Raw genomic sequence first — 26,473 nt, 5'->3', positions numbered from 1 at the left:
AGATATAACAACAAGAGAAATCTGGTTGACCATATCAAAACTGAAACCTGATTTCCATGTTAATGATTTCGAACACCATGATGGCTCTCTATACCTTCAAGAATATGAACATTTTCTCTTGTCAACCAATCAAATTTGTGAACACCTTTAAACTCAACAATTGCCGGTGAAGGAGGATGTAAAGAAAACTACGAATGCATAACTAGATATGCCTTTTGTCAGTTATAAAATGAAAGACTGTTTTCTTAGGCCTTCATGAAGACCTTATAGTAGATGTAAGGACATCAGATATTGCACGAACATTATCCCTTAACAAAACAAAACGGTGCAAAGAATCATCAGAGAGCAAAGGCAGAACTCTGGAGAAGGTAGTTGCTTCCGTGCAAGAGATTAGACGAATATTCATCAGCTAGGCGCAAAGAAATACAATGGATGACTTAGGGTGGGCATCAGCTAGAAAATGCTTGTGCAACTGTTCTGCCAGCTTTGATCATTTTGCTTCTCTTTCCATACTTTCCTTCGTCACCTTAACCTTCATCGAGTCAAGGACCCCATTGTTGCTGAAGATCGTGATGGTTCTCATGCTCGGTGAGATTCTTAGCTGCATCATCACTTCTAATGCAAAGGCGGTGGGATGCTCTGTTTGAACGTGAGCAGGGGTCAGACAACATAGGAGTCTGAGGGCGCTTCTTGTGGGTTTGATTTGCGGCCAGATGAATCAGGAAGATCAGACGTTGGTAATGGTCCAGTTGAGTGGTTGTTTCTGTAGCTAAGGGAGGAGATGGACTAGCCGTGGATTCGATTGAGCTAGGAACTGAGGGTATTCGGCCAGCTTTCTAGGTTCGAGGTGGGTAAAGGCCATGGAATGGGATTTGGTCACAAAGATTGAAGCCGGCTGAAGCATTTATGTGCAATAGAGATGGATATGAGGAAGTTTCTAAGGGTTATGTGACTAAATTCATCAGACAATTATTTGGAGCTCTCGAAGTCGGGTGAAAAAGCAAGTGTCGAAGAAGAACGACAGACTTTGCTTTAGCTTCTCTTTAACGCCGAGAGCAGATGATTTGACTGAAGTGAGTGATTTATCGGATGAGATTTTAGCGGCCATCGTCAGCGGGATTTGCGGGATTTGATCCAGCAATTCGACGATACTAGGTAAGAATTTAATTCAAATAGATGATTTCTTTTTTTTGTTTGACTTTTGATTGATTTTTTCTTTTAATTTTATTAAATTAATTGTAACATTATTTTTTTGTCACCATCATTTGTCCATTCGAAAATGACGGCAATGTGTTAATTGATCAAAATCAACTTGATTTGTGTGATTTCTTGATTCATACGCATTTTCTTAAAATTTGCGCATTTTGTCTTGTTTTACATTTCGATTTCGCCGAATATCAAAATTAGACAAATTGATAGTGTGTTTAGGGTATACCCGAAGTTCCGGTCGCAACGACGTAGTCCGTTTTGCTATCGGACATCATTTGGGCGACGTTCAGTCCAAATATCCTCAAAATGCGTGTTGTCGTTTCAGAACTGACTCGATTTGCGTGCACAACCTCAATTAAACAAATTGATAGAGCATTTAGAGTATTGATGGCATTCTGGACACAACGACTGAGTCCGTACGTCAATCGGGCATCATTTGGATAGTGCGAAGTGTCCTTTTCATCGAATTGCACTTTGCCCCAAAATTCGTGTCACGAATCCGGATGATCCAAATTAAGCATAGAAAGTGTAGTTCTTGAGTATTCATGATATTCTGGTCACAATGGCGAAATGTATTTTGCGAACGGATGTCATTTGGATAGCTTTGGTGTTTAGTGGAGGGAGGAAAATCCTGCTACACTTCTAAAAGTTAATTGCTAATTACATATATATATTTGTGTGTGTATGCATTTATATATGTATGTATGTATTAAACTTGTAATTTAGGTATACTTATATATATATAAAATGCTCGAAACTAAAAATAAGATTTAATAACAATAGCTTTGGTGTTTTATGGAGGAATGATAAAATGGGGTAAATTTTGGGGAAAATTCCATGCTTACATTTTTTTTTTAAATTGGGTATTATAATGAATGCCTCAGTAGCCCAGTACTTTTCAAGTGGCTTTACATTCACATAAATTGGATTTTCTTTTCCAAATAGAGCCAAAGTTACCCATTGTCACATGTCATGAGCTGTTAAACATTTAAAAAATGCATGCAAGATAGATCTAATTACCAACAGTGTATGTGCATTGACAAACTTGTTTAATGTGTAAACATAAATGTGAAATTGGTAATAAACTAAATTCAAATTTACCTTGATTTGAGCAACATGTAACTACTCTAGAAATGATTTTGCAATCATTTTAAAAATATTGCAAACTCTCTTTTGAAAAGAAAAGTTATCATCACACAATGCTCTTTGGGTGAGTTGCTTTATCAATATGGCAGAGTTTAAGTCCCATACTTTTAGTTTCATTCTCTGGAGTTAACAAGACTTCCATAAGGGATGTTCAAGTTGAGAATTTCAAATAGATCATAATGAAAGAACCATTTAAAATCCTATTCTTATTGTAATTAAAGAAATCCTTGAATGAACAGACAACTACAAAGTTTATAAAGATATTTGTTTTACATTCGTATTAGGCCCTCAAAGCCTCTTATGAATAAAATTTATTTCAAAATGCAAACTTTCAAAGTCATTTCGCTTATATAGTAGCTCGTAAAGTTAATCTTTGAGCCTGATCCTATGTAAACATGGAGGCCCAGCATATTTCAAAATAATGATGCAATCAAGCAAATACTCTTATGATGGATGTAGTCGTTGCATATCATAACCGAGGATTTCATTAAAAAAAAATCGAACTCTTAATTTCAAGTGTTTTCAAGCAGCACCTTGTTTATGTCATGTTGACAATGAATCTTAACTAAAGCAAAGCACTTTTACTAAAATGCCCCAAAATCTCAAAGCAAATCACTTCGAGCTCAAATCTTGACAAATTAAAAAAAAATCATTTGGACAAAATCTATTGCCTTAAAGCTTAAAGAAATAATATATCTACCCTCTGTTGTAGCTTGATGAGGTGACAAATTGATGATTTACTTTTGCTCACAAAGAGCTAATAGCTTTTTAATGTATTATTATGATTACTCTTAAATGATCTATCACTAGTAAGAACATAGCATAGCATGTGCCATCCAACCGGATAATTTTGTCATTAAATTGAAACATTAAATATGGTTTACTTAGAGGCACTCTGATAAGATAATTTGCCACAAAATAACATTATCAGATTGTGGACACGAGAAAAACCATATATTTCTTGATGGCATGATCCCCATGTGCTGTGAATTAAGGATTCGCTTAGCATATCTTGGTCAATGTTGACTTGGAGCTATAGTTACATGAGATTTTATTGGGTTTACTGTCATCCCCACACCATTCACTTTAAGACAATAGTGATAAATTATCTATACTAAACTTTAAAAATGCTATTAGTACATGCTAAGAACTTAGCACCATCAACTTGTTTAAATCAAAAGTTCTCTCGTCATTGGGGTAATTATTATAGGGGCTTGTGCTTATGGGTAACCTGAAACCATATTAAAGTCCCTGCAAAGTGTATTAAATCACTGGGCAGTTTTGTATCTACATCTTAATTTGTGTTTTAAAAGTTTGAGTTGAAATAAAATTCTCTTAGAAGGGCCAGGTGCTATTTCTAGAGCTCATAGATTATTGACGACTCAATTAGGCAATGTTCTTATTTTTATCTTTGACTAATTCTACATGTTTTAGCAGCTAACTCAAAATTTAAAATTATTCCCAAGAAGAATTCATTATGAAACAGTACATGAAATACATGTGTACTAAACAGTACATGAAATACATTACACAAGAATGATGCTTAAACGCATTATGTGAGAACAATATCCCAAATGCATTATGCAAGAACGAATGCATTATAAAAGTGCATTATCAGAATGCAAATGTAGTATGCACATGCAAATGAAAATAGATTATGCAAGTGTAATATGCATTATATACATGTATTGATTGTACAAAATGCTTTATGCTGATATGCATGATTATTAAGTAATGTGTTAAATTCTTTATGCAAATACTGTGCAAAATTTTTCATGTACTCTAATGTTTACATCAAATCATTAAAGACAAAATTTGAGAATGCTTCGCGGTTTTCGTAAAAATGCTTTAACACCCTGATGATAAATGTGCTGACAGGAAATTTTTTTCTGAATAGAGCTATTTAATTCAAAACATTAGATTCAAATCCTACAAAAAGTTTAAATTTATAAAACTAAATCTATCACAAAAAAATTTAAAATCAATATCCTTCCATACTTCGCAATAGTTTGGCGAGGATGATGAATTGAAGAATAACTTTAGCTCACAAGGTGAAGATGTCTTGTTAAATGTATTATTACAATTTATTCTCAGTTAATTTCTTTCCAGCAAAGATGTGGCACGTGACTTCTGACTAAGTGATTTTGTCACAAAATGACACTGTTGTATTATGGTCATAGCCAAAGTTCATATGGTCCCTAATGGTTAAAACCCTATTTGAGTAATAAATTATAGGGTACACTCAATAAGATCTAAAGCTCTTGATCATCTAATATTGACTTAAATTTAACCGCTTTGACAAACATCTACCCCAGGTTTATAAGATACCCTTAAACGACTCAACATGTGGATGCTGACAAGGGTCCTTCTATCAGTTTGGTTTGAATGCCTCCTCAAATTAAGTAGATTAGGGATCTGTTAGGAAGTACTTGAAGATTTCAAATCAACCGTAGCAGTAGAGCAAAAACAGCGAAAACGATCCACAAAACCAACAAAAAAACCTTAAAAAAATTATAGATTTTATTGCAATAATCAAACTAATGGAAGAAAAATAACAAGATACATTTGATACTATATTCGAGAGGAGGATCTCTCTCCCAAATCTCTAGATGCCGCTAGAGCCCAAAAACCTAAGAGTCTCAAATTTCAAACAAATTCAAGGTAACCTAACCCTAGGTAAACAAACTATTTAATGCATACAAATCAAAAGGAAATCTCTAAATAGTCTCTACATTCAAATTTCCCTCCTAACTCCCTCAGTAAATCTTTCTAAAATGCTCCGTCGGCTCCTGCGGTGCAATCAGCGTTCAGAAGAGGCGGAAGAGTTCCGCCTCTATCTCCGTGAGCCAGTCCTGTATGGATCGGCTGGACTGGTCCATTATCGTACTAATAGGATCATGATAGCTCAAGGCTATAGAATCATGGGATCTTGAATGGGCCTGTCATCATTCCTCCATCACCCGTTTTAAGTATATGGTGATAAATTTTAATTCATAAACAGAAAAATTCAAAACCAAATTCAAGCCCTAAAATCACTATTATTTTGCGCTAGGTAATTCTTATGACTTATTTAAATGACTAGCCGTAATCAAAAGTTCGCTCTCTTTATCTAGAGAAGTAATTAATTATAGGGGCTTGCACCTATGAAATACCAGAAATCAGATCATAAAGTCCTAACAAAATGAGGGTCAAATCTATAGAAAGTATCTTGTCAATACCTAATCTTCCTTTTGAAAGTTTATCCCGTAACTTAAATCCATTAAAACTCTCCCCATTAATAAAGAGGCGAGGAGAGGCTGGTACTCGAATTTTCGAAGCCCACAGCTTGGACTTGGTATCGACGTAGCAATACTTAATGCGTCCTACGAATTATTCAGAGGAGCTTATTGGTATTTCAATGCAGCAACTTATATAAATGAGGACCCTAATTTTATTCTCTACATTTTTTTATCAAAAGTACTGAACGAAAATTTATTCTCCCTTTCAATCGCCATTTTAGAGTATTAATCTATTTCATTTTGATATTTTTTATGTTGTCATTCATGGGCATATAAGTATTAGAGAAATTAAATAAATACATTAATTCCTTATTTTCGATTTCCTTTCTTTTGGTCTTATGTATTAAATTGTCTTTCATTACGTGTATTAATTCACTTTCATTTTGATTTTCTTTTATTTAGTCTATGTATTAAATTGACATTCATTATAGTTGTTAATTCATCTTCTTTTTTATTTCATTTCATTTAGTACATGTATTAAATTAACATTCATTACGGTTGTTAATTCAAAGCATGTAATATGATAAGGAGAATAATTCATTCCTTTAAAATTATCTCTACAAATGAATTCTTTTAATGTTTGTGACAATATGCTGTCCAAAAGGACCATAACCGTGATGTCCTTCTTGTCTTTTTAATATAAACTATTTATCAAATAAAATCAACCTGTCTTGATCATCTCCATAATTTCATGATGTCTTCATATCCCAATCCATTGGAGTTTATTTTTGTGCTTCACCCATTGGATTAAAGGAAATAAAAAAGAGAAGAGAAATCTTGGCTTATGGTCTTGAACAAATCTGACCATATATATGATATGTTATGTAAGCATTAGTGGCTATGTTATTCTTATAGTTAAAATTGGTCTATCTGTTTTAATGGTTCACTTGTTTTTAAGTTTTCTTTTTTTTTTCTTCGTTATAAGATTAAGTCTCTACCTTAGCTCAACCCTCAACCAACGTCAAGACCTGGGTTTAGATAATGAAACATCTAGTATAATAATATGTTTCTTGTTAACTCTTGATCTGGTTTGTGCTGAAACTTTTGCCACCACTAACTTTTATCCATTGTGGTATTGATTGTAAACTTTTGTAGAAGAATACTTGTTCGTTGAGGATGCCTTGGCGACAGTCTGCTGAAGTCTTCCTTTTTTCCTAATGATAATTAAAAAAGAAAAAATTGGCAAAGCATTGTTTTAAATTTTGTTTGACTACCTGCAAGTGGGTTTGATTTGTACCTGGTTTATTTGAAATACGGTTCCATTTATATTATTTTTGTTTATGCAACTTTTGAACTTGTTCTGCCCATTTTTTGTGTAATGTGTTGACAAAATTGTAATTTGCAAATTGCAGAGTATCCAAAAATTGAATCAGAAGCAAAACTCGTGGCGGAGGAGCTAGGACTCGATCATCAGTGGAAATCTGTAAAGTACAGGGATGCCTCCGAGCAAGACCAAGAGAAAATTAGGTTAGCCATAGAAGATGAGGATGTTATTCCTTGTAATGGAGATTGGGCAGTGAAATTAGGCATTAATCTCTATTACAGCGTCAGCCTCAGCCAATCTCCATTGTTCAGAAAACAACTGCCATATAATGAGGTGATATACAAGTCCTTTTTTCAAAAATCACCAGTAGAGCAAATCAGCTCTGGAACGATTTCTCGAAGGCAGAAGAAAATAATCTTTGCTGGAAAGTGGTGTGGAAAGGTGTGGATGTCAAACCAAGTGCATCCTTTTTTAGCTGATCAAAACTTCCCAGATGATGATGATAACATAGATGTGAGTTTGGAGGCTAATAGCTACAGAGAGAATGTGAACCAATTAGTTCTATCTAGAAGGAATTCATTAAATAGCTACACTGCCGATAGGCGAAATTCTGGTAAGAAGAGGACAAAATCAGAGTACCTTTCAAGCGCTAGAAAACATGCACCTGCACCTGCCAGGCTTGACAAAGATTGTAATGCTAGATATGCAGAAGAGAATTCTGGATATGCTGGAAATGCAGATTGTGACCCAAATACGGATAGGTCCGAAGCTGAAACAGATATAGAGGAGGATGATGAACAAGCAATTTTAGGAAGAAGGAACTCCACAAATAACAATGCTGTGGCTAGAAGGAAATCTGATCATAAGAAATATACTGTCCGATCAAGCACTAGGAAGTGTACGCATACCTGGCTTGACAAATCCAGTGATGCTAGATGTGCAGAGGAGAATTCTGGAAATGCAGATGGTGAGCAAGATAGGGATAGGTCTGAAGCTGATACGGATATGGAGGATGATAAACAAGCAAATGGGTCAAGATGGAACTCAACAAAGAACAATGCTTACGCTAGAAGAAAATTTTATAAGAGGAAAAAATCAGCTGTCATATCAAATGCTCTGAAACATGCACATATCAAGTCTGACAATTTCAGCGATTCAAGATATGCGAAGGAGAATTCTGCACATGCTGGAAATTCGGCTTGTGCTCCAGATGCAGATAGGTCTCAATCTAATTCAGACATAGATGATGATATACAGGCAACTATACGAAAACGGCACCTGACAAACAGCAACGGTGCTCCTAAAAGGAAATCTGATGAGAAGAGGAAGTGTTCGGTTGTCCGGTCAAGGACTAGGAAAGCTACACATACCCAGCTCGAAGATTCCAGTAATGCTGGATGTGCAGAGGAGAACACTGGAAATGCTAGATATGCTGATGATGACCGACACAGAGATCAGAGTTCTGAAGCTGACACTGATTCAGAGGGAAAAAAACAAGCGAGTGTGCCTAGAAAGAATTTACCAAACAATAATGCTGCTGCTAGGAAGAAATCTGGCAAGAAGAGGAAAAAATTAAAGGATGGTTGCAATAGGAAAGCTGCGCAAACTAGGTCAGGCAGCTCTGCAAAAACTGGTTGTGCAGAGGATAATTTCTCTATGAAATGTGGTGGGAGGTTTAGCTGTGTTAGTCCATCTGTAAAAGGAACCAATCAAGATCAACGCAGTATGCAGCTCCGCAAGAGGCGGTTGAATTCTGGTGAGGCAAATGTTATAGTAGCACCTGAGAAGCCTAACAACAGAAAGAAGATTAAGAAGGCCCTTGATTCTGTTCCTGACAAAGAAAATTTCTCATGTGATATTGAGGGCTGCTGCATGAGTTTCAGGACAAAGCATGACCTTTGTTTGCACAAACGGAATGTCTGCCCAGAGAAAGGTTGTGGGAAAAAGTTCTTCTCACACAAGTACCTGTTGCAGCATCGGAAGGTGCATTGTGATGATCGGCCCCTCAAGTGCCCTTGGAAAGGCTGCAAGATGACGTTCAAATGGGCATGGGCTCGCACAGAGCACATAAGAGTGCACACTGGTGAACGGCCTTACTCATGCAGGGAACCTGGATGTGACCTAACATTTCGCTTTGTCTCAGATTTTAGCCGGCATAGGAGAAAGACAGGTCATTAGTCGGCAATGAAGGATAGAGCATGAGAATTAACTGTTTTTTTTGGTTCAGTTGTTGCTGAAAGGTGTGGGAGGCTCCTTGTTAGACCCCCTCTAATTGCGAGGGACAAGTAGGGTATAGGTTAGAATGACACTTTAACTTTTGTTCATCTGCATCTGATTCAATTGCAGTATTATTTTTCTGCTTGGGCTCACATTTGGCCATTCATTCTAACTTAATTGAGCAGCCATTTGTATTGTATGGAATTGAATTCTTTCAAATGGGAACTAATTTGAAAACAACTATCATTTATCCAAGGTTTTTTATTCTTAACGATATTGTAGCTTTGCAACCTTTTGCTGTGCTTGGCATTTGTAACGTTGTGTAATGACTCTCTCTTACTCTTTATATATATTGGATTCTATATCAAGTTTGCTTGCAGCCATCAATAGCTTCGAATCAAACTTGGATATCCAACATATCCATTGATAATTGAGAAACATAGTCACTATTGACCTTAGTTAACTATTGGTTGTGGTCCAATCAATTAGATGTGGGTAATGGGTTTCCCTAGGGTTTTCCTAAGCTAATAGGTCCAAGGCTCGAGAAGTCAAGGTAGTCTTAAATAGAGGATTTGATAGGTGTGTTGACTTGGCCTATGTTTTATGTCAAAGTTGACTTGTTTTTGAGCCACTATATGCTAATGAACTTAGGCTGTTGGCTAAAGGATGTTGGATTAGCTTGGTGATGGGCACTAGAACATGATCATTAGATCACCTTCAGCAGGCAACATGGTGGGCTTGGATTGATGTTTTATTACTCCAAGGTTTGGTTTAGGGTCTTAGGACAAGTTCATTGTCTATTCACTTAAAATCGTTATGTCTAGTTTAAGTTCTTTTGGGCCCTTGGCAATTTAGCATTTGAAGATCATTACTTGGGAACATATGGCTTAAGCCCTAGTCCATTGGCTAAGAGTGAAGGTTTAGTCTTCATGTTTATTGATAGGTTATGGATAAGTGTTTAAAGTATTATGTTGTGTTCAGCTTAAAAAGGAGATCAAGAAATGGACTCACATGTGTAGTGTATTTTCAAAAGTTTATTGCATGTATTGTTATTCATCAAACTCAATTTTGATATTAAAGATAGGTTTGAGTTTGAAGTTAGAATATTCATTTTGAATAACCTATAATTCGAGCAAAAAACTTTCAATATAAGGAAAAGGAAACCTTAGGAAATGTGAGGGTAATTTTTTTTTTGAAGAAAATGCGTCAAATGGCATTAAAGAAAAGAGCTAAGAAATTATTACAACTCTAGTGATCCAAAGCATTAGATTCCTCCTTTAGCACAGACATAAATAGAGGAGTCTGAAAAATACTGACATCCTCTCAAATAAAAGTGCTCATAATACCATAGTTAGCACATAAGTCAGCTAACTTGTTATAACGTCTATCAACACAATTGAAAATGACGTTATTAAACTCATTAAATAGATGAATATCATCATACCTTGTGTCTCCATTTTGTTTAGCCTTCTTCAAAAATTCCATGACATTAAGATTCTCACCTTCAATAATTATTCCTTTGTATTTAAACATTCAATCTTTCAACACTTCCTTAATGGATTGAGTTGCCAATAATTCCAAGGAAGATATATCGCAATGGGTGTACGGTTTCCCAAATACTAGAAGGAATCTTCCTTTGTGATCACGGAACACTCCTCCAATGCTAGCTTTATATGAAGAAAGTAATGTAGCATCCACATTTGCTTTAAGCCAATCGGGTGGGGAGTGCGGGTGGGGGGGTGTGTGCCAATGATTGTAAGACAACTTGGAAGGTTGGTTGACATCCCATATACCCGAGAATCTACTAATCCCTTGAGCAGAAATTGAAGCATAGCTTATTGCATTGGAAGCAATAAACAATGAGCTATCTTCCTTCCCATTGTGTATAAGATTATTTCTAGACTTCCATGTTAAGTACACCACAGTATAATATAGATTAATCAAAAAGGGATTTAGAAGTGATAAGTACTTACAACAATCTAATAAAGAATCAAATTCCTGAAAAGTGAAGCCCCATTCATTGATTTGATTAAGAATATCCTTCAGCTTCTCGCATTTTGCTGTTACATGATCTCTGTTTTCAACTGCATTACAGCTTCACGGGCAAAGATTGTCCCTTTGCATTCTTCTATGTACAAGGAAGTCATTTGAAGGCAAGCCATTATTGAAAATCCTCCACCATAGTGTCTCCACCTTCGAATTAAGCTTAGCTTTTTTAATCCAGGTCCAGAACAGCTCCATCTGAGAATGGTTCACCGAATTCTCAAAAACCATAGATGATAAGGATTTTCCATTGTTCTGGAATAATAGTTCCATTTTATCCTCAACCAGGCCACTTGGAATATTGGTTTGTATGATAAGATTTACAAGATCTTCCCCAATTATTCTTTTCATTTGCTCCACATTCCAACTTCCGTTATTTAAGATATTGGAAATAATAAATCTACTGTCTTCTTGAGGAGTAATAAAGGTTGGCCACTTGTTAATGCTTTTGTCTAAGATCCAAGTATCATTGAAAACATTAATGTTATTTCCATTGGCCACCCTCCATCTAATAAATGGCCTTAGTGATTTGCCTCCCACCATCATGATTTTCCAAGCAGGAAATCCTGCAAATTTCTTGTCTACCTTTTCCACCAGATTTCCATATTTTAGGTAGAAGACTTTGTGTAGTAAGGAGTCTTTATCAATCATATATTTCCAAGCAATTTTTGATCTCAAAGGACCGACTTTAGTAGAGCAAGAGTGAAGAGCTCTACCTCCCCATTTGGTTGGTAGACACATAGTTAGCGAATTGACATAATTTAAGCCATTTCTGCCATTAGATTTGTTCCAAATGTAGCTTCTATAAATCTTATCTATCTCATCAAGTATACTCTTTGGCACAAGGGATCTAGTACAATGAAATGTGATGAAGGAAAGCAAAATGGTTTTAGTTAATAGAATCTTTCCTGCCAAAGATATCATCTTGCTTCCCTAAATATTAGTCATTTTCAAGGCTTTATCAACAATAAAAAGGAAATCTTGTTTAACTAAGTTTCTCATTGCAAGTTTCACTCCAAGATAGGATAATTGATTAACTGTTTTGAAGCCCATCACCCGGCCAATTGCTTTCATTCTCCTTCTTCTAACATGTTTACTGAAAATCATTGAAGATTTATTGGTGTTAATGGAAAAACCCGTCCAACAGCAAAATTTACCCAAAATTGATTTAATCTCTTTGGTTGGCTTCAAGGCTGCTTCCGAGAAGATGATCACATCATCTGCATACAACAAGTGGGAAATAGAAGGCCCATTTGTACAAAGCCGAACTCCCAAAGAATCACCTTTTTGTTTGAAAGCATTAGAAAGAAATTGTGCACAAAGGATAAAAAGATATGGAGATAAGGGACAACCTTGTCTAAAGCCACATTGTCCCTCTATCCAATTTCTCAAACTACCATTGATTGAAATAGAGAATTTGGAATTTTGAATACATTCTAAAATCAGTTTAGAAAAATATTCAGGAAAACCGAAATAATCCAAAGCCTTTCCCAAGGGTAACCAACCCATAGAATCGTAGGCTTGCTCCATGTCAATTTTGAAGGATACAAAACCTTTTGAAGATTTGGATATCCTTAACTTGTGCATAACTTCTTGTGCTATCAACAAATGGTTTGATAGAGATATTCCTTTGATGAAAGCAACTTGTTCCTCTGAGATCAATTTAGAGATGATAGGAGCCATTCTATTCATGAGAATTTAAGCCACCAATTTGTAGACCGAATTGCATAAACTAATTGGTCTGTAGTTAGAGGGAGTTAACGGATTGCTGACTTTTGGAATTAGCACAACTATAGTCTCCTTCCATTTGGGGTCCATTTCAAAATTTACAAAGAAATCCTTTAAGGCATTCCATAAGTCTGATTTGATAATCTCCCAATAGGCTTTAAAAAATAAAAAAGTGATACCATCATTACCTGGGGAGATATTGTTAGCAGCATTTCCTCTATAATGATATCACTTTTTTATTTTACAATTCATAATGTTAGCAGCATTTCCTCTATAATTTCTTCTCCAAACTTTGTTCACCATAGCCACAGAAGCCTTGTTGTAGGCCCAAACCTCCTCAAACCTTACTAACTTCTTACTATCTTGATGTACCATAGGGTTCAAGATGATTAGAAAATGATCTGATGCCACACGAGCCAAGTGCCTTACTAATAAGTGATTTGAAGCAGTTATAACAGCCAGATTTATAAAACATTTATCCAATATCTCTAGGATTCGGTCCACTCAATGCTTGTTGTTGCACCAAGTGAATTTTAGACCCACAAATCCAACTTCATGGAAGTCATTGTTTGCAAGAAAGGTCTTCATTTCCTTGGATCCAAGGGAAAGTTTGAATATTTTCCCTCCCTTCTTATCATCACATGAACGGATGCAATTGAAATCACCTCCTATTACCATAGGAAGTTCCTTAGAGGCTAAGAATTCCAGCCTTTCCCAAAGCCATCTCCTTCTATATACATCCTTGCTACTGGAAATTGAAGCTATCCTCCATGTGCCTTTGTTGATAACCTCCAAATCGCCGTTAAGGAAGAAGATTCTAAAACTTGAAATGTAGCCATATTTGATCTCCATAACACAAGAATGCCCCTTAATAAGCCTTCAGAAGGAACATAAAAGAAATTCCATGTAGAGCCAATAAGTAGATCCACTTCTTTCCTTTCAAATGAAGTCATTTTGGTTTTCTAACAATATTCCTTCAAGTATAGAGAAGCTCTCCTTTTCCTAGCTCCTCTATAATTCCAAAAAGCTATGGATGAATTCATTGAATAAGAGGGGATGAAGTCCCCATCCTATCTTTGATATCTATTTCGGCCCTCCTACTTCTAGGAGCTAAGTTAATAGGACCAAGTCCTTTTAGCTGTTTATTGCCTTTCTTCTTAATGGTAGAGGATCCTCCTTCCTTGGTGACATTTGTTTTACTCAAAATGTCACTATTGCTGATAAGTTCTTCATCTAAGTTTTTTATTGATCCTCGCAAGTCTTTACAAGAATAATTCTCAACCTCTTATGTAGGTAAGATTTCCCCTTCCTCAACCAGTTCATTCAATATACTGAATTTGTTAACAGAGATAATGTTAGAGGATTGCACATTCATACCTTTATCAGCCTTGTTCTCATAAAAGGTTTCACTGTTCTGAATTTGAATGTTATCCTTATTAGGATCTCTAATGACTTCCTCCGTATGAAAAAGCCTGTTCCTCCACATTTTGAATCTTCACTGCTTCAATTTCCTTCTAGACTAGCATGTTAAAGACAGCTGCAGCTATGTTTCAAGTATTAACTTTTTTTTTTTCCCGAGAGAATGGCTTTTTGAAGTTAGAACTCTTCTTCCTGCCATAATTAACTTGAAGCCAAGGACCATAACCATTATTTCATTGCTGAGATTTGAATAGCCTTCTATAACCACCTTTGAAGATTCCCCTGCCTTATTTGAACCATTGGTGTCATTAGAAGAATATTCTAAGCATTTAATCTCATTGTGACCAATTCTCCCACAACCAAAATAGAAATCTGGGAGTCTCTCATATTCAATCTTTTGGTAGCACTTGCCCGAACTCCCTTCCACCCAAACTCCTTGGGGTAAGGCAATGTCCAAATTAATTCGAAAAAAAAGCCTTCCAAACTCCCTCCTTCCCCATTGAAACAAATTTCCATCAATCATAAGAGGTTTTCCAACCATTGAGGCAATTCTACATATGTTGATTTCATCCCAACATTGGAGTGGGAGATTGGGGAGTTTAATCTATATCGGAACACACAACCCTTTTAAAGATGTTGGATCAAATTTTTGGAGACCATTTGTCCATCCCAATGATCTTCCCATTTACAAAACAAGGCCCATTAGTGAAGATAGCATTCATGGATTCTTTTTTGTAGAATGAACAGAGCACCCAGTCCATTCCTAACATTGTTAAACGGAACTTCCCAGAAGGAGCCCATTGTCTTCTGAGTTCAGTGCTTACCACTGAGAAAGGTATTTTTCTTCCAAAAACCTTGATAACAATTGAGTTTTAGAGCCTCTTAGAGTTTTCCATCTCCTTCTCCTCATTCAGTTTAACAGATAATCCATCTTCTGATCTGAAATCACCCAAGTCCAGATGAGCTACTTTTACATGATCCTTCTTAGTCCATGCATTTTGTTGAATATTTGGTAATGGTCTTTCAATAATCTCATTAATAGCCTCCTTGCACGCTCCCAAATCTCCATTATTACATTGACAAACTTTATCTAGATCAAAAAAATTCAAATCTAGGATTGCATTGCCTTTAGTAGCAACATTCTTTGAGAAATCCATCCTTGATTCATCCATAGCTTGATCAATAACACTTTCTGCACCATTTCGTTTTTCAGCAGCATTTTGGAAAACAGTTTGTTTACCAATATTAACGGACCCTTCTTCAGTCAAGTTAGACATTGTAGATGGAGAAGCTTCACCATCTCCTTGAATCTAGGAAATTCTCTATTCTTCAGATGCCCAGTAGCCAAATTATCGTCAATCACACCTTTACCTTTCCTTGTAACTTTTGTGGCTTTCTTAGGAGGCAAAATCAGACCCCTTCATTGATCACTAACGGCATTCCCGAACGCAGTTTCATTTTTGAACCTTGTACAAAACTGGGTAGAATGTCTCCAAAAGCCAGAGGAGACGAAGAAAGTGACCGCGCTAGTCCATGAGAATTACCTATGGTAGTACGACGAGCATCCACTGAACCACTAGTGATGGGTGGTTGGCGACCCTCCGTCGCCATTGCCTATGCGGAAAAATCGTGAATTTGAAATTTGAAAGGTCCCCGCAAAAAAGACTTTATTCCTTAGAAATTCTCTCTCTAAAGAATGTGGAATAGTAACATAATGTGGTTTAAGGGAATTAAAAATACTATATGTTGGAATTAACTCTAATGTACATAATGTGGTTTAAAGGAATTAAAAATAAATCGTAGGATGCGCTTGGTCTTTAGAAGGATGAATTTCTTAAAATATTTGAGGAATTTTGCAAGTGTCTTTAAAAAAATTATGCCGACTTAAGAGGTAACTTTTTATAAAGAAATAAAATTTATGACATATAAGTTAAAAGAGTTAATAAAAGAAAATTCTAAGGTAACTCTAAAATAAATCGCTAATATTTTAAAATTTAACATTTAAAACATAGAATATCTATGTATATTAGTCTACTAAAATATTCATCTACCCTCATATAAATTCACTACAAGACTCGTCCATAAGGCACTTTGGATAAAAGAAATATGCATGATTTCTAATTTGTTTGGATAGACATTAGGGAATTGACTATGATTCAAAATATTACCACCTTATTGTGTGTGGGCTCTAGTGGTATGGCATCATATTATGGTCAATTGTCTGTTTCATACAAGTAGACTCATGCACAGCTTGTTGCTTTATGCAGGAAGCTTATTGTACACTAATGTATCTCCTTCAATGCTTTTGTAGATGCTTGTAGGTAGGTGGCTTGTTGTATGCACGATGGTTTTTCCATCGTAACTCGTAGGCATTTGCATTTGATAGTTATTTTGTATTTTGCTTATGGACAAACACGGGGGAAACCCTTCTTCTGCTATGTTAACTTGTGAATGCGTTTGCATTTGTTTCATTCTTTATGCATTTTGATATGATCTTTGGTCTTCATAGTACATCTGTTATTGCTGTAGGTGGCATGTAGTGTGTACATTTATATTAGTAGAGAATATGTATGTTGGGCAGATCTTTTATCCTTGATAACATGTAGATCAGTGTGCTTGTTTGTATCTTGATGTTGAATGCTGGAGTGTTGTAATGTAGTTGTTTCATCTACTAAATGCCCTTCACACCTTGCTCATGAATATGATGTATAATTTATCACATGATGCTTGTGTTTGTAAGCTTTTGCTTATCTTTGGAGGTGATTTGTAGTATGCATGATGAAACCAATGACATTACTAACTAACCTTTGCATTATGATTGGCTTGAAGATCTCCAAAATTCCATTGGAACTATATGCTACTGATTGATTGTAAGCATGTTGTTATCCCTTCAATTTGATCTCTTCTTGTACGAAGGTTACTATGTTCATTACATATCAAATTGTTCTGCTTGAAGAGGACAGATGTATCTACTTGCATGACTGATTCATAGGTGAGTTATGTTCACTACAACTCCCTCATTCATCTTTGTTGGTGACTAATTGAATTCATGACACATGAACTTCAATAGTCTAAAAGAGATCAATGTGTTTATTTGTAAATTATTATTGATTATCAGGTTGACTACGGTCATTGCTGATCCTTCACATACATTTATCAGCAATCTACTAATCTCATTGTATGCTTCCTTTCAATATTCATGGGGTGCAATTACATTTATCTACAAGCTGATTATTAATGATTGGAGGGACTTCATAGCATTTGTGACATATTCATGATAGACATTATAAACATTTCCTTCTACCTATAGTTTACATATTGCATGCATGGAAGATCTCTTATGATGAATCATAGGAACTCATATGTAGTACTAATATGTTGTATTCTGCTTATAGGTGGCATGTCACATTTGTTTGTGTTCCTTTTAGTGTTTCATACATGAGCATGTCATCACATGTTCCTATTAGCATTTATGGATTATTCATTGTGTACATTGGAGATCATCTATTGCTTGATGTATTCGCTTGCAAGATCGATACAAGAGTTATACATTGATCACTATCATTTGTATATGATTTGCAACTATTGTTGGGTTGTTCTTAAACATTTACTTGTAACTAGTTTATATCTCCTTATTGATTATTTTTTGCATGCAAACCATGCTTTTCCTTTGGCCGTGTTACTTGCGAGCAAGTTACATTAAAAATTATAATTGTTCACTGCTGTTCATTTGAATTCTTTGACTCTTTTAATCAACATTTAATATTTCCAATTTCAATGTATGTTTTTTGATTTAGATTTCAGTCTTTTTATTCAAGTCATTCAAGTTTAAATATTTGTTCACTTAAGTCCCATGCGTTCAATTAGCAACAGCCCTTGTCAAATCAAGTTCATGTTTGAGTTCCTTATGATTGTACAAATGTTTTGTCCTCTATATTATCCAAGTTCAGATTCGAGTACTTTAAGTTCCTTGTGTTCAATTAAGTTTTAAGTCAATTGTGTTTGTTCAAGTCAGGTCCTCAGTTCACCAAAAGTTTCAGAGCCTCTCAGCATCTCTCTCGTTTAAAGAAAATTCAAGGAGTCTAGGCCTCCCCCACCACCACACAAGAGAAAAGCGTGTACGGTTAATGTCGGATGGCACCACATCCATAAATCTTCAATCCCACCATGCTAGATAATGACGCGGATGGGTCTTTGGGGTACTTGTTTGAAATGCATATTTTCTTCCCCCGTAGTCACTTCAGCATCTACAGGTACTTATATTTGTCCCTCTCGCATTAGAGAAGAGTGCGTATAGGGCTTACTCGCCTCGCCATGGGCATTGCATTGATTTCCTTTCCCATCATGCTAAAGAAAAGAATGAATAGGTAGCTATTTGGTGTATCACGAATGTTCAGAGTGGGATTTTAAGTTTTAGAAGTTATACCTGCGCGCACACTGGTAAGAATGATGTTGTCAAATGTGCACGTAAACTAAGGCATAAAAATCTCTTTTTTTCTTTTTTTATTTTCTTTTTATACTTTTTTTTGAACTTTTCTTCCTCTTCTTTTTTAATATATTTTCTTTCATTTTTTGAACTCCCATTTCTCCTCTCTCTCTCTCTCTCTCTCTCTCTCTATATATATATATATATATATATATATATAATACTAATGCTAGTTATAATAAATAATAATAATAATAATAGTAGTATGATATTAAAATTAATATTTAAATTAATTACAATTAATATCGATATAAATTTCAAACGAAAGTAATAATAAAAAATATAACATAGAGGGATTACCTTCAGCTTATTTTATGTGGGATAATGAGTTGTAGCTTGGGGTTTATAGTATATGTTTATGTGGGCTTTTCACACTTGTGGGTTGAGAAAGGTTGAGTGGAGTGGGTTGATTATAGTGATCCTGGGCTTGATGAGGTATGCAGCCTTAGGCTTATAGTGGGTGATTTGAACAGGGTTTCGATCGGTGAGTATGGGCTTTATAAATAGAGTAGCGGGGGGAGAGAAGGGGTAGGATAGGTAGAGTAGGATATCTGGTCTTGAGGGTAAGGATCAAAGGTCGGACAGAGCTCTGCTTGTATAAGAAAAGAAATAAGGAAGAGCAAGTGGTCTTGCGATAGGTCTAGGTTTTTGGTTGAGGAGGATATAGGCGGCTAGGGCAGGAGTTACAGGAGGAATGAAGGAGATGAGTTCATGGGTCGATTGCATAATGGGTTCGGCTTCGATAAGTGTGTGGGGGTTGAAGGAAACAGGAATATAAAAGGTTGAAGCTTGTGAGTGGGTTTCGTGCATTGGAGTCGAGTGTGGAAGGAAGCAAAGAAGAGACATCCTCTTTTGTTTTTACAATGGGGAAGGACCATTGCATTGGAATTGAAGAGACATGAGAAAGGATGGGTCAATGCCGAATTATATACTTGGGTACTGCAACGATGGAGGGATACAATAGGATTTGGGCATAGCCAACGATAGGTAATCATTTTAAGTAATTTTTTCTCTTTTTTCTCTCTTAGCTGCTTAAGTAGAGGTCAATAAATGCCCACCAATAAATATGGTTTGCGTCTATAGCAAATCACATTTATTGTAACCTGGTTGATCTTATAGATCTCCAGATATTTTCTCTGGATATAACACTTCGAATTTTTATTTTGTGGATCTCCAAGTGCTTATTTGGATGTCAAGTTGAGATTTGCATTCTATAAATATCCAAGAGTCTATCTTGATGTATTTGTAGATCTTTGAAAGTGCTTGTAGTCAATAATATGATCCCTTTTATAGTTTTAGTTCTTAGCATATTTATTACTGCTCGCATCTTTTTTTACCACATTCATATTTGAATGTAATATTTTTTTGTTATAGAATTATAGGTTTCATTCAGAATTTGCTTGAGTTTTATAGATTATTCAGTCAGCAGTGTTCTTCTGCCTTAGTTTTTCTATAGTTGTCTTTAGCTCAGGTGCACTTTTATTAGTTTTTACAATTCCTTTTCCTTCTTTAGCTGAGACTTATACCCTTGTTGGCATACAAAGATTTCAGGAGGAGCGGGACACTATTTCATAGGAGACCTTAGTTCAGGTACACCTTTCATTTTGTAGCATTACATACTTTTGCATGATTTTCTCATTTATGTTGCTTTGTGGAGGCCCCATAAGCACAAGAACCTAATTTTTGGAAGGTATAGAATAAGGCTATGGACTTCCTCTTCAGGCATAACTTTAGGGTGTAGACTTCAGTCCTCTATGAAGAATATTGTATTTTTCTCTTATTTACTGATGTAAGCTTATAAAAAGATGTAGATTATGAAATTATATATGAATTCTAAATTAATAAAATATAAAAATTTTATTAATTCAGTTGTTGACGAGCTCTGCTTTTCGTTTTACTCTTGTGTCTTTTATGTTTTTTTGTGCTCATAGCTTTAAACTCTCATTTGGTTTGCAGTTGCAATCTTTTCATAATTTTAGTCTAATTTTTAAGGCTTGGTTTCTTCTTCCCTATTCTTGTTTGCAGACATTGATGAATGATTATCATATATGTCTTTACTGACTTATCGGGAGATTTATGTATCTTGGGCCCTTTGCTTTTTTGCTATGGCAAGCTTAATGAAGTAGAGGTCGGTGACCTAAACCATTTAGGTTTATATTAGATGGGTGGTGGGGAGTAATCAATTTAAAAATTTGTTTGTAACAGACTTATTGATGATGGAATCCTTTTAGTTAAGCCTTAGGCTTTATGTGAAACTTTGAGATAATTTCTTTTGTCCTTTGGTTTGTGCTTTAGTGGACTTGTTGAAGAAGGATTCCTTCGATCCTCACTTTATTCTTTATGGATTTATTTAGGGATCTATAGGTTTTGGGTTTAATGGGTAATACCAAATGTAGTTAATTCTTTGACCTTTAATAAGTCAAAAAGAATTCAATATGGGTTACTTGAACTTATCAGCTTGGGAGAGCTACAATTTAATAGATCTTGCCATCAGACTACTGAAATGAGGGTCCTCTACTATGGCCTTTCTTCTAACTTATGTATTAGATGGTGCCGCTAGCGACTAAGCCACATCTTGGTTTGTTGAGTTCGACCTCATATGCTCATTCGTGTCTTCGACTTATGATGTAAAGAAATAGGCTCCATAAGTTAGATTTATTGAAGTATACTTATTTGAAGTCAAACATTATGGTTTGATATCTTAGAGCTTACACACATTTACTAGCTATGGATTGAGACTCATCCTTCCCAAGATAACTTTGATTCTCCAGTAATTTATGAGAATTTAGTGGATTACAACTATTTGAACATATCAAGCTAGATAAGCCTTCATGCTTCTTATAGTCCGTACTGACAGGTTGATGAAGTGGAGGTTCCTATATTATGGCATTTTTTATGGCTTGTTGAGTAAAAGAAACTGCCAGTGAATCGGCCATAGTTGGGCTTATTGAGATCGATCTCTTACACCCATTCAAACCTTAAGCTTCAGACTTTTGAAAGACTTATTCCTCTTTAGCTTAATTGGATAAAATATGTAGTCATAATTTCTCCTTTTCTAACTTTTAAAGCACTAATATATTGGAGAATGTGATATCTTAAACTTTTTAGAGAAACACCTATGTAAATTTTGAAAAGGCTAGTTGTCATATTCTTTTATATGGGTGAATGTACATCTTTACAATGTAACATTATCTCTATGATCACTTGGAAAAAATTTTCAAACTATAACCACTTTTACTTATCGAGTCAAATAAACCTTTGTGCTCCTAACAATCCTTTCTAATAGGCTAATGAAGTTGTGGATCCTTTACTATGGTCTTTTTATTGCTTGTTGTGTAAATGGAGTTATTAATGATTTATTCATATTTAGGCGTATTGAATCTAGCCTCTTACACCCATTCGAACCTTAAACTTCAGGCTATTGAAGGACTTATTCCATTATAGCTCGATTTATTGGAGCATGTAGTCATGAAATTTCTCTTTTTTAAACTTTACATTCTTGGTATGTTGGAGAAGGTGATGTCCCAAACTTTTGGAAGATCACCTACATATGCGTTGATAGAGAAAATTATTATTTCCTTCTTCATTAAGGAGTATTCATAGTTAATGATTTTAAATATTTATTTAGTGATATTCACATGCAGTATGATGTTGACCTGAATATATATTTATAAGGCCTATATATAGTAGGGGGATTTTTTAATATAGTAGATTTAATATTTTTAGATTTTAAATATTTATTTAGGGATCTCGACGTGTAGTACGATGTCAACCGAAATAAATATTTAAAAAACCCTTTATATTATAAGTGGATTTCAGAAGAATTTTCTATTTTGAGATTTTAAATATTTATTTGGGGATATTGATACATAGCATAATGTCGACTCAAATAAATATTAAAAATTACCCCAATATTATTGGGAACTTTGAAATGCCTTCTTGCACACAAGAAAATTTTAAAATATAAATATATGCATGAGCTAACAAATATACCCATAATAATTGATCATTATATAGTACATTAGACATGAAATTTTTATACATGATACTTCTTTAAATATCGGCTATTGATTGATGGCATAGGCCTCTAACCATATAAATTGATTAACTGATAAGCTTCTCCTTGGTACATTTTCTCATTGATAAAAGGACCCTCCCAATTAGATTAAAATTTGCCACGAATTTTATTGTATAGAATGATTGACCTTCTTAGGACCAAGACCAATTTTTCTTCTTGAAATGCCAGAGGATGCACCATTCGATCAAATGATTTTACCATTCTTGCTCAATAAATTTATAGGTTCTGTTGAGCTTATAGCTTGATTTCATAGAGTGTGTTTAATTCTTCCATTCTCATGTGGGCATTTTGCTCCTAAGCGAGATCATACTGAATTGCTACTTAAAGTGATGATAGTTCAATCTCCAATGGAAGCACTACTTTAAACCAATGAGTAAGGAGTGGCTTTGATTGGATTTTTATATGTTGTGCGATACACTCATAATGCTTTTGTCATCTTAGATACCACACTCTTTTTTTCTTTGTTAGGAACTTCTTTAGCAACTTCACAAGCATCTTGATTAAGGCCTCCACCAAGACATTTTCCATTAGGTTAGATATGGTGAGTACCGCCAATTAATTTTGTGTCGATCAACAAACTTGTAAATTCTGGTGCATTTAAATGATGTACCATTATATGGGATTATGCTGCATGGCAAGCTAAATCTATAAACAATATTATGTGTGAAGAAGTTGATTACGTGCTCGTGGTCAGATGTGGTTTCTTTGAATGGATCTTCTTCTGCCCACTTTTAAAATTTATCAATTGCTACTAGAATGAAGTGGTGTTCGGTTAATGACAATGGATCTATTTGTCCGATTATATCTTTGCCCTAACATTCAAATGGCTAGGATGCGATGATTGGGTGTAGTGGATTATGCGACAGATGTGTAACTTCTCCGTAAATCTAATACTCATTGCACCTTTTGGCGTGGTCAATATAAAATATTATTATTATTGGTCAATAATAACCCATCCTCTTAATTTTAGCAGCCATTTTAGGACTTGACAGATGTGCACCACATAGTTCTTCATGGACTTCTATTATCATTCTATTAGCTTCCATGGTCCCTAGACATCTCATTCACATTTGATCAAAGGCTCATCGGTACAACGTGTCATTGACAAACACGTATCATAATGCCGTCTTCTAGATTTGTGTGGCTAGAGATTTATCCATCCAGAGTTTATTTTCTTTGAAATAGTCAATAATGGTTACCTCCAATCATCTCCTTCCTCAATGTTTAAGAAATGTAACCATGATTTTTAGCATCTACTAGTTTTACATCTCTTGACTACTTGGCAATCTTATGGTTGATTTTCAATAATAATCTGTTATGGAGGTTGAGGATCAATCGGGGTTGCATCCTACTAGCTTGAATCTTATATTCCATATGTATGAGGGAATTATAAGATTGCTACCTCTAAGAATCGACGACTGTGAACCATAATTAGGATAGGCTTTTCCTCAACTATTTTTGCCACATCCTTGTCTAATTTGGCTAGACAAGCTGCTTTGGTATACTGACCTCAAGGAACTCAAGCTATTTTAACATTTGGTACTTTCTTTAAAAGATCAAGAGTTTTCCATGGGTAGAGAGATAATTCAAGTTTATAAGAACTTTCAAATTATGAAAAAGTAAACAAGATTTTGAGATGCTTGCCTTCATCTTTTGATGATAAAATCACTGCAATCACTGAATCTAAGGATTTAAACACATATTCGATTGATAACTTACTTGGATCACTCATTGCTTACGAGCAAGGGGTGAATCAAAGAAATCTTGATGCAGGTGAGAAAAGAAGGGAGAAAATAGTGGCACTGAAGGCCGACAAATCGGACTCTGACTCTTCCGGGTCTGAAAGCGATGACTTTGCCTTAATCACAAGGCAATTCAAAAGCTTTCTATGGAAGAAGCAAATGCATCATCAAAATTAGAGAAAAGGTAAGGATAACAAATATTCTAAAGGATCTTTTGATGTGGTTTGTTATGAATGCAGGAATCCCGAACACGTGAAAGCTGATTTCCCTATACTTAAGACACAAACAAGCAAGGAAAAGAGTGAGGAGAAATCAAAGTTTAGAAAGGATAAAAGGAGACTTCAGAAGGTGCTTTGGGCAGATTCTGCATCTGATTCATCAGAGACTGAACCAGAAGATGAAACAACAAACTTGTGCTTAATGGTAGACGATCATCTTGATCAAGAAGAGGTATGTGAACTTTCCTACGATCAACTCCTTGAAGTTTCTGAAAAAATTCATGCATCATATAGGAAACTTAAGAAAACAATTGCTATCTTGAAATTGGAGTTTTTGAATTTACAAAAAGAGCATGGAATTTTGACTAAAGATCACTCAACAATTGATTCAAATCATATGGTTCTACTTGATGAATTTGATGAGTTAAATAAAAAGCATTGTGAATTAATTGAAGAGCACGATTCACTAAAAACTTCACACACCTTACTTGAATCTGATTTTAAGAAATCTAAAGAAATGGAGAAAAATTTGAGGGTTGAGAATGATGTATTAAAAAGTACAAACTTGAGGATTAAAGATGAACTGAATCCACTTAAGAAAAATTGGATGACACCAACACTTGATCAAAAGCCAAAACCTATGAAGAGGCATTATAACTCAAACCATTTAAGAAATCCTTTTCCAGGTGTTAGATGCTTTTCATGTGGCATGCTAGGACACATCTCACACACTTGCACTGTTCACCATAATACACATTTGGTGTGGAGACCCAAGATGCATGATTCACAGCATATCACACATGTATTACATTCTATTTTTCATAAGTAGGACTCAAACCTGGTTGGGTTCCTATATCTGACATTTGATGATTTTGTAGGTTGGCTCTTACAAAAGGCCTCATGAGAGTATGTGGTACCTGGACAGCGGATGCTCTCGACATATGATTGGTGATGCCAATCAATTTGTTTCGTTGGAGTCCAGGACTGGAGGCAAGGTTACTTTTGGAGACAACACCACCAGGAAGGTGATAGACTCAGGTATAATTGGTAATTCCAAGAACCTTATGATTGAAAATATTTTGCTTGTAGATGGATTAAAGCACAACCTGCTAAGCATCAGTCAACTCTGTGATAAGGGCTTCATCATATAATTCTTTGCAAATTCATGCATTGTAAGTTTAAGTAGCAACACTATTTTGCAGGGAAAGATGATCAATGTGTACATGATTGATTTAAATAACATAGAATGAACTGCATCATTTTGCTTAAAAACTATTGTTGATGATTCATGGTTATGGCATCGGAGATTATGTCATGTAAGTATGAAAACCCTTAGGAAAGTGACCCAAAAAGACCTAGTTAGAGGTGTTCCCAAACTCAAGTTTTGAAAAGACCACCTTTGTGATGTCTACCAACTAGGAAAGCAAGTCCACTCCACTTTTCACCCCATTAAGGACATTAGCACCTCTAGACCTTTAGAAGTCATTCACATGGATTTGTTTGGACCCAATAGCACTGCCAGCTTGGGCAGAAAAGTCTATGGTTTTGTGATTGTTGATGACTACTCGAGGTTCACTTGGACTAGATTTTTTTCACATAAAAATGAGTCTTTTGAGGTGTTTAGAACATTTTCTACTTGGATTAA

At 35.3% G+C, this 26,473-nt stretch overlaps 1 protein-coding gene across 1 annotated transcript in view; it reads left to right on the top strand.

Annotated features, from left to right (window-relative positions):
• The window catches only part of LOC110109349 (lysine-specific demethylase JMJ705), a 55,782-nt gene extending 46,394 nt beyond the window's left edge, over window positions 1–9,388 (top strand). Inside the window, exon 8 of the mRNA XM_020840381.2 lies at window positions 6,986–9,388. Coding sequence (XP_020696040.1) covers window positions 6,986–9,075 — 2,090 coding nt within the window. The 3' untranslated portion in view covers window positions 9,076–9,388. The remainder of the gene's footprint in view (window positions 1–6,985) is intronic.
• The last annotated feature ends 17,085 nt before the right edge of the window (window positions 9,389–26,473 follow it).

Source organism: Dendrobium catenatum, unplaced genomic scaffold (genome assembly GCF_001605985.2).
Source record: "Dendrobium catenatum unplaced genomic scaffold, ASM160598v2 fragScaff_scaffold_1579, whole genome shotgun sequence".
Lineage (NCBI taxonomy): Eukaryota > Viridiplantae > Streptophyta > Magnoliopsida > Asparagales > Orchidaceae > Dendrobium > Dendrobium catenatum.
Note: the sequence above shows the minus strand (reverse complement) of the source record. Positions and strands in the feature narration are given on the sequence as shown.